The sequence below is a fragment of the Ovis canadensis genome, chromosome 2, assembly GCF_042477335.2.
Source record: "Ovis canadensis isolate MfBH-ARS-UI-01 breed Bighorn chromosome 2, ARS-UI_OviCan_v2, whole genome shotgun sequence".
Lineage (NCBI taxonomy): Eukaryota > Metazoa > Chordata > Mammalia > Artiodactyla > Bovidae > Ovis > Ovis canadensis.
The window spans coordinates 113,203,641-113,217,286 of NC_091246.1; the positions used below are offsets into that span (position 1 = coordinate 113,203,641).

At 39.8% G+C, this 13,646-nt stretch overlaps 1 protein-coding gene across 2 annotated transcripts in view; it reads right to left on the bottom strand.

Moving 5' to 3' along the window:
* MFSD14B (major facilitator superfamily domain containing 14B) overlaps positions 1–13,646 on the bottom strand; it is a 118,686-nt gene that overhangs the window by 63,640 nt on the left and 41,400 nt on the right. For both annotated transcript variants that reach the window (XM_069576802.1, XM_069576803.1), the window contains exon 2: positions 8,291–8,386. In XM_069576802.1, the coding sequence (XP_069432903.1) occupies positions 8,291–8,386 (96 nt within the window). The remainder of the gene's footprint in view (positions 1–8,290; positions 8,387–13,646) is intronic.

Genomic DNA, 13,646 nt, shown 5'->3' on the forward strand with positions numbered 1-13,646 from the left:
GTGCAGAGCAAATCATGCCTCAAAGTGCCTGTGTACTCTGCCAAAAATGCCTGAAAAACAACTCTATCCATCCATCCACCTCACTTCTCAAGAGAAAACACTGGTTATGCAAAGGAAGCAAATGGGCTGGACTGTGGAGCTGATGAGATAGGCTACATGTCTGTTATATGAACATATATGTTGAGAGTAAGTAAGGAGGTATAGGAAAACTGAATGTGGCGATGGGGTGGTAGGAAGAAATATTGAGTCCTTGAATTTTTAGCAGGATTTCTGAAATGTGAGTTTACAAAAGAAAATATGCAAATTGCAAAAAATAAAATTCTTCACTCATAAGAATTAATATTAAGCACATCTTTATTGAAATACATCCTCTATTTAAATAGACTTTAAGACTTTTAAAGAAATTTAATCAGATGACTTTATATTAAAATCAGATCAGGCACTCTAAAAGGATACACATTTTGACGAGAGGGTAGAATATCAAACAGGAATGTAAGACAAGAGAGAAGTCATTTTTATGTATGAGCTAATAGTACTATTGGAAGGTTAAGGCCATTATGTAAAGCCAACTTTGTGGTTTCGCTTCAGTATATTAGGGGTGGAGACCTTTCTGATGGTGCCTAATTAACAAACTAAAGCTGTAATCTAGGACATGACCACATGAGAGAGGCAACAAATCTCAAGAGAAAATAATAGGTAAATTCTTGGGAATTCCCTGGTGATCCAGTGGTTCAGCATCTGCCTTCCAGTGCAGGGGATGCAGATTCAGTCTTTGTCACGGAATTAAAATCCCACGTGCCATGGACAACTAAGCCCACGCATGCACATGTCACAACTGGAGTCCATGTGCTCTGCAGATGCCATGCAGCAACTAGAGATAAGGCCACATACCACAATAAAGAGCCTGTGTGCCACAACTAGCAAAAACAAAACAAAACAAAAAATGTTTTTAAAAAGTCATAAATTGTTCTACACTACTTAAATCAGTCCTAATGAATGCTAGGATGCAGTCAGACTACAAAATATGATTGTGTGTATACCACAGTATATCTCCAAACTCTGATCTCAGGACTTTTTCTTGCTTTGGAAACAGAACAGAGTACTTGCTATCTACTAGCTACAGGAGAAGTTGGGGCAGGGGTAAGCAATACACGTGAACCATCATCCTGAAATTATACCAAGGTGGATGACAGAATCAAGATTCCAAGAACTGGAAACAGGATATTAGTAAACTCCACCATAAAGGAAGAGAATAACAAACTCCAGCTATCATGAAACAAACCCTGTATTTGCCCCTTCCTTTTTGAACAACCTAAACTGTGGAAAATTCTGAAAGAGATGGGAATACCAGACCACCTGACCTGCCTCTTGAGAAACCTATATGCAGGTCAGGAAGCAACAGTTAGAACTGGACATGGAACAACAGACTGGTTCCAAACAGGAAAAGGGGTACGTCAAGGCTGTATATTGTCACCCTGCTTATTTAACTTATATGCAGAGTACATCATGAGAAATGCTGGGCTGGAAGAAGCAGAAACTGGCATCAAGATTGCCGGGAGAAATATCAATAACCTCAGATATGCAGATGACACCACCCTTATGGCAGAAAGTGAAAAGGAACTAAAAAGCCTCTTGATGAAAGTGAAACTGGAGAGTGAAAATGTTGGCTCAAAGCTCAACATTCAGAAAACAAAGATCATGGAATCTGATGCCATCACTTCCTGGAAAAAGATGGGGAAATAGTGTCAGACTTTATTTTTTGGGGCTCCAAAATCACTGCAGATGGTGACTGCAGCCATGAAATTAAATGACGCTTACTCCTTGGAAGAAAAGTTATGACCAACCTAGATAGCATATTAAAACGCAGAGACATTAATTTGCCAACAAAGGTCTGTCTAGTCAAGGCTATGGTTTTTCCAGTGGTCATGTATGGATGTGAGAGTTGGATTGTGAAGAAAGCTGAGCACTGAAGAATTGATGCTTTTGAACTGTGGTGTTGGAGAAGACTCTTAAGAGTCCCTTGGACTGCAAGGAGATGCAACCAGTCCATTCTGAAGGAGATCAGCTCTAGGATTTCTTTGGTGGGAATGATGTTGAAGCCTGAAACTCCAGTACTTTGGCCACTTCATGCGAAGAGTTGACTCATTGGAAAAGACTCCGATGCTGGGAGGGATTGGGGGCAGGAGGAGAAGGGGGCAACAGAGGATGAGATGGCTGGATGGCATCACTGACTCGATGGACATGAGTCTGAGTGAACTCTGGGAGTTGGTGATGGACAGGGAGGCCTGGCGTGCTGCAATTCACGGGGTCACAAAGAGTCAGACACGACTGAGTGACTGAACTGAACTGAATACTATCACTTCTCTGTCCAACCAGACAAGGCAGAAAGTGGAGGGTGTATGCCAGAGCAAATCTTTCTTTTTAAAAAAAGGAGTAAACCAGTTCTCCCACATCAAAAAAAAAACAAAGAAACCAACAAAGTTACCCAACTATGGTGTAAAGTCTGGAGGAGACAATAAAGTAAAAGACATTTAGTTTAATTTAGAAACACCAAAAGCTTAGAAAAAGCATGAGAACATGGGCTTCCTTTGTGGCTCAGCTGGTAAAGAATCTGCCCACAATGTTTGATCCCTGGGTCGGGAAGATCTCCTGGAGAAGGGAAAGGCTACCCACTCCAGTATTCTGGCCTGGAGAATTCCATGGATTGTATAGCCCATGGGGTTGCAAAGAATTGGACACAACTGAGCAACTTTCACTAACTGAGCAATACTTTGTCTATGACACTGTAGAGTGACACTAGCAAATCTGTACTTCTCACATAACTAATCATTTTAACCAAACCTTTGCAAGCAGTAAAACTGCTCAGAATCTGCAAAGAGGCACTTGAACAGCATTTTAGCTGCCTTCTAAGATTGCATTCCAGATCTAATAGGGACACAGAAACCCTAAGAAAATTATCTGTTTTGGGCAGTAAGAAAGAAGATATACTAGACCCCTGGGGCACTTTAGCTAATCAATTAAATTTAAAGTGAAGTGAAGTTGCTCGGTCGTGTCCGACTCTTTGCAACCCCATGGACTGTAGCCTACCAGGCTCCTAAGTCCATGGGATTTTCCAGGTAAGAATACTGGAGTGGGTTTCCATTTCCTTCTCCAGGAGATCTTCCCAACCCAGGGGTCGAACCCACGTCTCCCGCATTGTAGGCAGATGCTTTACAGTCAGAGCTACCAACAGGGATCTGATAATCTGGCAGCAGCTGGCGACAGTGCAGGTGCAAGGGCGTCAGCTGTGCAACAGCACAGGGATGGCCAAGAGGAGCTACCCCACGTCCAAGGTAGGGACGGCTGAGAGGAGATACCCCACATCCATGGTCGGGGCAGCAGCCAAGAGGAGCTACCCCATGCCCAAGCTAAGGGGCGGCAACTGAGAGGAGCTACCCCACGTTCAAGGTCAGGGCGGCCGAGAGGAGCTACCCCGCATCCAAGGAGCAGCTGGGAGAAGCTACCAAACGCACAAGCTCAGGGATAGCTGACAAGAGGAGCTACCCCATATCCAAGGTAAGGAGAGTGGCTGCACTTTGCTGGAGCAGCCGTGAAGAGATACCCCACGTTCAAGGTAAGAAAATCCAAGTAAGACGGTAGGTGCTGAGAGGGCAGACAGATTGAAACCACAATCACAGACAACTAGCCAATATGATCACACGGACCACAGCTTGTTTAACTCAATGAAATTAAGCCATTCTGTGTGGGGTCACCCAAGATGGAGGGGTCATGGTGGAGAGGTCTGACAGAATGTGGTCCACTGGAAAAGGGAATGGCAAACCACTTCAGTATTCTTGCCTGGAGAACCGTATGAATAGTATGAAAAGGCAAAAAGTTAGGACACTGAAAGAGGAACTCCCCAGGTCAACAGATGCCCAATATGCTACTGGAGATCACTGCAGAAGTAACTCCAGAAAGAATGAAGGGAGGGAGCCAAAGCAAAAACAATACCCAGTTGTGGATGTGACTGGTGATAGAAGCAAGGTCTGATGCTGTAAAGAGCAATATTGCACAGGAACCTGGAATGTTAGGTCCATGAATCAAGGCAAATTGGAAGTGGTCAAACAGGAGATGGTAAGAGTGAACATCGACATTCTAGAAATCAGCAAATTAAACTGGACTGGAATGGGTGAATTAAGCTCAGATGACCATTATATCTACTACTGTGGGCAGGAATCCCTTAGAAGAAATGGAGTAGCCATCATGGTCAACAAAAGAGTCAGAAATGCAGTACTTGGATGCAATCTCAAAAACGACAGAATGATCTCTGTTTGTTTCCAAGGCAAGCCATTCAATATCACGGTAATCCAAGTCTATGCCCCGACCAGTAATGCTGACGAAGCTGAAGTTGAATGGTTCTATGAAGACCTACAAGACCTTTTAGAACTAACACCAAAAAAAGATGTCCTTTTCATTATAGGGGACTGGAATGCAGAAGTAGGAAGTCAAGAAACACCTGGAGTTAACAGGCAAATTTGGCCTTGGAGTACAGAATGAAGCAGGGCAAAGGCTAATAGAGTTTTGCCAAGACAACACACTGGTCATAGCAAACATCCTCTTCCAATAACACAAGAGAAGACTCTACACATGGACATTACCAGATGGTGAACACCAAAATCAGATTGATTATATTCTTTGTAGCCAAAGATGGAGAAGCTCTATACAGTCAACAAAAACAAGACCAGGAGCTGACTGTGGCTCAGAACATGAACCCCTATTGCCAAATTCAGACTTGGGGAAAACTACTAAAACATTCAGGTATGACCAAAATCAAATCCCTTATGATTACACAGTGGAAGTAAGAAATAGATTTAAGGGACTAGATCTGATAGAGTGCCTGATGAACTATGGATGGAGGTTTGTGACACTGTACAGGAGACAGGGATCAAGATCATCCCCAAGAAAAAGAAATGCAAAAAAGCAAAATGGCTGTCTGAGGAGGCCTTACAAATAGCTGTGAAAAGAAGAGAAGTGAAAAGCAAAGGAGAAAAGGAAAGATATACCTGTCTGAACTCAGAGTTCCAAAGAATAACAAGGAGAGATAAGAAAGCCTTCTTCAGCGATCAATGCAAAGAAACAGAGGAAAACAACAGAATAGAAAAGACTAGAGATCTCTTCAGAGATACCAAGGGAACATTTCATGCAAAGATGGGCTCGATAAAGGACAGAAATGGTATGGACATAACAGAAGCATAAGATATTAAGAAGAGGTGGCAAGAATACACAGAAGACCTATATAAAAAAGATCTCTATGACCCAGATAATCACGATGGTGTGATCACTCACCTAGAACCAGACATCGGGAATGTGAAGTCAAGTGGGCCTTAGGAAATATTACTATGAACAGAGCTAGTGGAGGTGATGGAATTCTAGTTGAGCTATTTCAAATCCTAAAAGATGATGCTGTGAAAGTGCTGCACTCATTATGCCAGCAAATTTGGAAAACTCAGCAGTGGCCACAGGACTGGAAAACGTCAGTTTTCATTCCAATCCCAAAGAAAGGCAATGCCAAAGAATGCTCAAACTACTGCACAATTGCACTCATCTCACATGCTAGTAAAATATTGTTCAAAATTCTCCAAGCCAGGCTTCAGCAATACATGAACCATGAACTTCCAGATGTTCAAGCTGGTTTTAGAAAAGGCAGAGGAACCAGAGATCAAATTGCCAAAGCCACTGGATCATCAAAAAAGCAAGAGAATTCCAGAAAAACATCTATTTCTGCTTTATTGACTATGCCAAAGCCTTTGACTGTGTGGATCACCACAAACTGTGGAAAATTCTTAAAGAGATGGGAATACCAGACTACCTGACCTGCCTCTTGAGGAACCTGTATGAAGGTCAGGAAGCAACAGTTAGAACTGGTCATGGAACAACAGACTGGTTCCAAATTGGGAAAGGAGTATGTCAAGGCTGTATAATGTTACCCTGCTTATTTCACTTATATGCAGAGTACATCATGAGAAACGCTGGGCTGGATGAAGCTGAGGGTGGAATCAAGATTGCTGGGAGAAATATCAATAACCTCAGATATGCAGATGACACCACCCTTGTTGCAGAAAGTGAAAAAGAACTAAGGAGCCTCTTGATGAAAGTCAAAGAGGAGAGTGAAAAAGTTGGCTTAAAGCTCAACATTCAGAAAACTAAGATCATGGCATCTGGTCCCATCACTCTTGGCAAATAGATGGGGAAACAGTGGCTGACTTTATTTTTTGGGGCTCCAAAATCACTGCAGATGGTGACTGCAGCCATGAAATTAAAAGATCCTTAGAAGGAAAGTTATGACCAACCTAGACAGCATATTAAAAAGCAGACATTATTTTGTCAACAAATGTCCGTCCAGTCAAGGCTATGGTTTTTCCAGTGGTCATGTATGGATGTGAGAGTTGGACTGTAAAGAAAGCTGAGGGCAGAAGAATTGATGCTTTTGAACTGTGGTGTTGGAGAAGGCTTTTGAGAGTCCCTTGGACTGCAAGGAGATCCAACCAGTCCATCCTAAAGGAAATCAGACCTGGGTATTCATTGGGAGGACTGATGCTGAAGATGAAACTCTAATACTTTGGCCACCTGATGTGAAGACCTGACTCATTTGAAAAGACCGTGACGTTGGGAAAGATTGAGGGCAGGAGGAGAAGCGGATAACAGAGGATGAGATGGCTGGATGGCATCACTGACTCGATGGACATGAGTTTGGGTAAACTCTGGGAGTTGGTAATGGACAGGGAGGCCTGGCATGCTGCGGTTCATGGGGTTACAAAGAGTCGGACATAATTGAGCGACTGAACTGACTGACTGACTTATAATCTGGTATAGGGTCAAAATTTCCCAAGGATTTTAACTGTCTGGAAGGTGGTTTTAGAATTTCTTATATGATATCAAAAAGACTAAAGTATTCCTCATTTCACTTTGAATTTTTATCAAATAAAGAATGGTTACAGAATAACTTCTGCATTGAGAAACCTGATGAACAACTACAAGTATAGACAACTGGTTGCATCAGAAAAGCACTATTTTGAAACTCTGAACTTTGCAACCTAAAGACACTTGAGGAGGGGTGGGTGGGAATCAGAAAACATGGGTCAAAAATTAAATTATAACAGTCTGTTAAAATGAATAGACTGGTTGTCTATATTTATATTAAAAATATGTCTTAGAGAAGCAATCACTCAAGACACATGTGCCTGTAACACGTACATTTATTCAAAGAAAATGCGCATTTTACACCTCTGTCCCAGGCAGCCCTAGGCACTAGGGACATAGTGAAGAACATGGCAGGCAGGATCTCATGAAACTTGAAATGGAGACCACTCATCCCTCAGTAACTAATAACCAATAACCTTCGACAGTAAAGGATTGATGAAGAAAAAGGCAATGCAATGAAAAAGAATAAAACAGAGGATTAAAAACACAGGCAGTTTAACCTTACTATTTCATCCAAGATGTAATTTTAAATGTGCTAGAAGAATTAAAAACTTTAAAAAGTGTATAGCAATGTAATAAGTAAAGGTAATAGTCACCCTCTCAAATTCTCTATTTTCTAAACCTAATTTGGGAACAAAGTTTACCTGGATGCAAAGGGATCCTCTGGTAAGGCAAAATAGTGACTGGGAAGAGTTAATCAACGACGATTTTTATAAAACAATTTAAGACAACTGAACTCTTAAGGGCAATTAAAATGCCTTTATTAAAACTGAGTGTCAATAGTTACTAGGCACTTAAAGTCTGCACCCCAGTCTTTTCTTCAGCATCTCCCTTTCCTCTAACCACATCACATATCAGACCTCGGGATTAAATGGCCTCTGCAAAGAAATGGCTATAGGTCAGCTACCAAAAATGGAAATTCTTCCTTCTTTCATTCATCACTGTCACTGTTATATAGCACTTACCGATCTCCTATTACTATGTTCTTAACTCAAAGGCTGTTACACCCATACTAAGTTACAAACTTCAACAAAGCATTGCAATGTTTTCCTCTAGGACTTCTAAAAGATTTTCCTAACTATGCAGGCTAGAGTTCATACACAAGCACTCCCAAGATTCTGGTTCAGTGGAAGTAGTCCTGCTACCCAAGAATATTTAATAAGGAGATATTTTGTTGCAGGTGGTTCACAGTCTACAGTGGAAACAACACAATTAAACAGTCTTAAGTTACTGTCAAGAGCTACTCTCAAACACATACCTAGATATATAGCTCATATGCTTAAGGATGTCCCTGCTCTCGTAAACAAGGACTTGATTCAGCAATACTTACAGTTAACATTGAAGTTGTCAATAGGCCCCATGCAAAGAATTCAAGGAAGATGACAACAGCAGCATGGTATACACTTGGTCGGCCAAAGCCTTGTAGCTAAAAAAAAAGAGGAAAATTATTATGAAAAACAGTAAACAGTTAAAAGAAACCCATCATCCTAAAATGGTACTTAACACACACAAACTGTATAAACTTAGGACCTACCCATATTAAATAATATTTAATAATATGGTTAGGTCCTACCTATTTTCCAGTAGTCATGTATGGATGCGAGAGTTGGATGATAAAGAAAGCTGAGCACCAAAGAATTGATACTTTTGAACTGTGGTGATGGAGAAGACTCTTGAGAGTCCCTTGGACTGCAAGGAGACCAAATCAGTCAGTCTTAAAAGAAATCAGTCCTGAATGTTCATTGGATGGACTGATGCTGAAGCTGAAGCTACTTTACTTTGGTCACCTGATGTGAAGAGTTGACTCATTAGAAAAGACCCTGATGCTGGGAAAGACTGAAGGCAAGAGGAGAAAGGGACAATAGAGGAAGGGATGGTTGGATGGCCTCACTGACTCAATGGACATGAGTTTGGGCAAGTTATGGGAGTTGGTGATGGACAGGGAAGACTGGCATGCTGCAGTCCATGGGGTCGCCAAGAGTCGGACACGACTGAGCGACTGAACTGAACTGATATTATTTAAGATAAAGCTTCATTCTGTGGTATCCCTGATTTCTTCATCTTCCCTTATGGAAGATGTCAAGATTATATATTTTCTACTTGGCCTGTCAATGTAAATAACTGGAACTCTGGTAGAAAATCAACTGGGTCTTCAAGAGGCTCAGGTTCCAGGACCTGAATATTCTGTCTAAAGACACTAATTACGGGTTCCTTAGCCATTTGGCCCAAGTCTGAAGTTACCCTTGTTACATGAGAGAGGAAGACAGGGAGTCAACACTAAAAAGCTTCAGGGGCAGCATAGATGATTTAAAATGATAGGAGCTGGGGGAAGAACAATAAGGATTAGGTCAAATCTGAAAACACACTTTGATACATAAAGGTGTCAAAATCTAGCTTTCTGTTTCCCTTTTGTTTTAAAACTGTGCCTATTCTGATAATTTTCTTCAATTTATGATTTCTGGAGATAAAATCTAAAAGTCTACTGAATTAACGTTCTTTGACTCTGTGACAATGGTTATTACAAGATCAAATGCTTTATTAGCATTTTGTATTGGAAGTGATACTTACAAAAGACTCTGTAAAATCCCCTCTTCCCATGCTTTTCATACTTTAAAAGGTAAAAGCATATCTGCATGGTTTAATTAGAATCTAACCATGAGTAAATGATCAAATTCTGATTATGAGACATCTATAAGTCAACCAGCCTGGTCTCCTTAAAAATGTCAATGTCATAAAAGACCAAAGTAAAGGTAGGAGACTAGTACAGATTAAAGGAGACAAGTCATGACAACCAAATGGGGGATCCTGGACTGGATCCTGGATAAAAAGGACACGAGAGGAAAAAATCTGAATATGTAATATATATTAGGTAATCATATGGCATTAATGTTACTGAACTTATGGCTATCAAATAATTTAACAAAAAAGAAGGTACATGTATACTTTCAAAAGCAAATGTCACAAAATTTAATTTTGTTAATTGTCGAGCCTTGATGAAGGGAATAACTATTCATTTTACTATTCTTCTAATTTTTTATTGTTTTGAAAATTTTCAAAAATTTCAGGCCAGGAACATTGTTATTAAAAATCCAAACTTGTAAATTTCTAGATTTTTCCAACAACAAATAATAAGTAGTTTTAAATGCCACTTAAATAAGACATTTGCAAAACAGAAAGCATTTTACAAAATTTTAAAAACAAAAAAGGACCATTTAAGTACCAAACAATTAAAACAAAGAAAGATCTTTATTATAACACAACCTTCAAACCAGGTTTTGAAACAGGAGGGTAGAGGGCACAATCTTTAGAAGAATCACATAGCCTAGGATATACAGAACATAAACTGGTTAGAATCAACTAGGTCTCCTAAGAAACCTATGTGCAGGTGAAGAAGCAACAGTTAGAACCAGACATGTAATGACTGGTTCCAAGTTGGGAAATGAGCATGACAAGACCATATATTGTCACCCTGTGTATTTAACTTATATACACACAGAGTACACCATGTGAACTGCCAGGCTGGATGAATCACAAACTGGTATCAAGACTGCAGGGGAAAATATTAACAACCTCAGATATGCAGATGATACCACTCTAATGGCAGAAGGTGAAGAGGAACTAAAGAGTTTCTTGATGGGGGTGAAAGAGGAGAGTGTAAAAGCTGGCTTGAAACTCAACATTAAAAATACTAAGATTAGGCATCCAGTCCCATCACTTCATGGCAAATATAAGAGGTTAGAGTGAAAACAGTGACAGATTTTATTTTCTTGGGTCCCAAAATCACTGCAGATAGTGACTGCAGCCATGAAATTAAAAGACACTTGGTCCCTGGGAAGAAAACTATCATAAACCTAGACAGCATATTAAAGAGAAAAGACGTCACTTTGCCAACGAAGATCTGTATAGCCAAAGATATGTTTTCCCAGTAGTCATCTAAGGATGTGAGTTGGTCCATAAAGAAGGCTGAGCATCCAAGAATTGATGCTTTCTGGCTGTGATGCTACAGAAGAGTCTTGAGAGTCCCTTGGATGGCAAGGAGATAAAACAAGTCAACCTTAAAGGAAATCAACTGTGAATATTCATAGGAAGGGTTGTGGCTGAAGCTCCAATACTTTGGCCACCTGATGCAAAAAGCCAACTCACTGGAAAAGACCCTGATTCTGGGAAAGAATGAATGCAAAAGGAGAAGGGGGCAGCAGAGGAGATGGTTAGATAGTATCACTGACTCAATGGACATGAACCTGAGCCAACTCCAAGAGACAGTGGAAGACAGAAGAGCCTGGCGAGCTATAGCTCATGGGGTTGCAGTGTTGGACATGACTCTGTCTGTCCATCACTGAATTCTTTCTGTGACACAACATTAAGAACCCAAGCTTCATTAAGCCCTGAGCCCAGGTGTGGAATCTCAGTTAAAAGAGAGGTGAGTTCAAGTCCCATCTGAGTTGTAACTGCACCAATTATAGGGTAGCTTTTCATCCTAGCTCCTTCATCTCTTGCAAGGTAGCCAGAGCAACCATTTAAATGTAAACTGATCCTCTTCGTCACCCTCCCTGGCTCCTATTGCCCGGAGCCACACATCTGGCACATCCAACAGGGTCCTACACTCCCTATTTCCTTTGTTATCTGCTACGGTTTTCTAGAAGATGTCGAACAAACTTCATTTCTGTTTACTGTCTACCTCCCCTAGACTGGAAATGTAAATGCCATGAAGGAAATGGAGTTTTTAACATCTATTTTGTTCAGAGATGTACTCCAAATAGTACAACCCACTATAGCAAGCACTCAAGAAAATGCAGGTGAGATGGAAGAAGAAGCTCTTTGGAAAATAATGGTTTTTCTCTGGTCTCTTAAACCACAAAATCTACAATTTAGAAAAAATGACCCATATTCCTCAAAGACATGGTATGGAGAAGATAAAAAGGAGAACCACATACTACATTAGTATACAGAGTAAAACAAATTTGAGCAATACTAGCCAAAACAACATGTGGATTTTGGGTTTTGACCAAAAGGAAAAATTGAGTCAATTGTGAAGTAAAACTCACATTTTAAACTAAGATAAGAAAAAATTAAACATAATAAATCTTCTCTGCCCTCTGGCCTCCCTCTCCCCACTGTGGATCGTTTATTTGCCTTATGCATCAACCAAACCTTTCCCATCAGTAGAAATTTCCCCTCATGCATAAATGGCAACATTCTCCCAAGATAACACCTTAAATATAATATTCTTTCTTGATAAGGTCACATGGCTCTCAGAAATGGATTGTGTAAGCTGTAAATAACATGTTAGTTGATGTATAGCCCCTCTGTCTCAAAAACACTGGATATAACTGTGTCTTGACCTCTGAAGAAGTGCAATGATGTAACTGTGTACGGACCAAACGATTTTCAGAGTTTTCTGACATGCTCCTCCTGGTTAAAAACCTCATGCTTAGCTCAAAAAATTTTTCATTTCTTTCTTAGAGCAATTAAGTTTTCATCAACCCAATCATAGAAATTTGAAAATAGAATAGGTATTAAGTGATACTCAAGACTTATACTCATCATAATGGTACTAAAGACTTCTTTAAGTCCTTAAATCTTAGAGTCACAAGCTAATGTATTAAATTTTTTAAACAGAAGATAATTGTAATCTGTTTTAAAATCTACAAAATGAAAACAAAAGCAGAGGTAATGATAAAAATAAATTTTAAGAAGCAAATAGCTTATATGCATTTACCAATAATTTCCAAATTATCTAGGACTAAATTACCCACCCCACACTGCAAAGAATCTATCTCAAAATGCAGATGAATATATGCCAACAAATTGCATAACTATCATTATAAATCGTTCATTTTATCAATTATCATGCACACAGAATTTTTAAAAAAAGCAAATAAAAAACCCAAAATCTTTGATAACTGCTCACATAAGAAGCAAAGGAGGGTCATCTTTTTCTCATTTGCAGTTTCTGTGGTTTAGTGTAGTACTCTTTCCCAGGCAAGTTCTATTTATGAAGACCATTGGGATAGAGATCCACATGGCTACAATGCTAATTAAATATAAAAACAGGCACTCAGTTTGTGGGCATATATCATTTGACAATTATGCTATGTTTAACGCCTTGCAAAGAAACAGACAACCCGCCTTTTATTCAAATAGTAAATGTTTATATCCGTCAGTTAAAAATTGTTTAAATTAACATCTCTTCTAAAATGCGAACACTTTCTTTCATCTCTATGTAAACTACTTTAATTATCATTCATCCCTAGCAAATACGAATGTGGCTTGACAGCCAGGCCTTGATATAGCGGGAATTTTGTGTGGGCAACTGTATAGGAGACAGTGACAAAAATAAATCTGCTTTCCTTCCAATTCCTCCTTAAGTTCTCCGTGTCTAGTATGCTGATGAAAAAAGCAGCACATACTTCTTTAAATTATGAGCTAATTAGAAATGACTTACTAAACTTTTAATTAATTAAAAGTTTTACTTAAATTACTAAAAAAGTTACTAGACTTTTAATTAAACTTTTAATTATTTCCAGTTGAACATGATATAGCAAAGCCTCTCTGGATCAGTTCAATGTCTCCCCTCTCCATTTTCAGTCATCAGTCAGTTCACTTCAGTCACTCAGTCATGTCCAACTCATTGTGACCCCATGGACTGCAGCATGCCAGGCTTCCCTGTCCATCACCAACTCCAG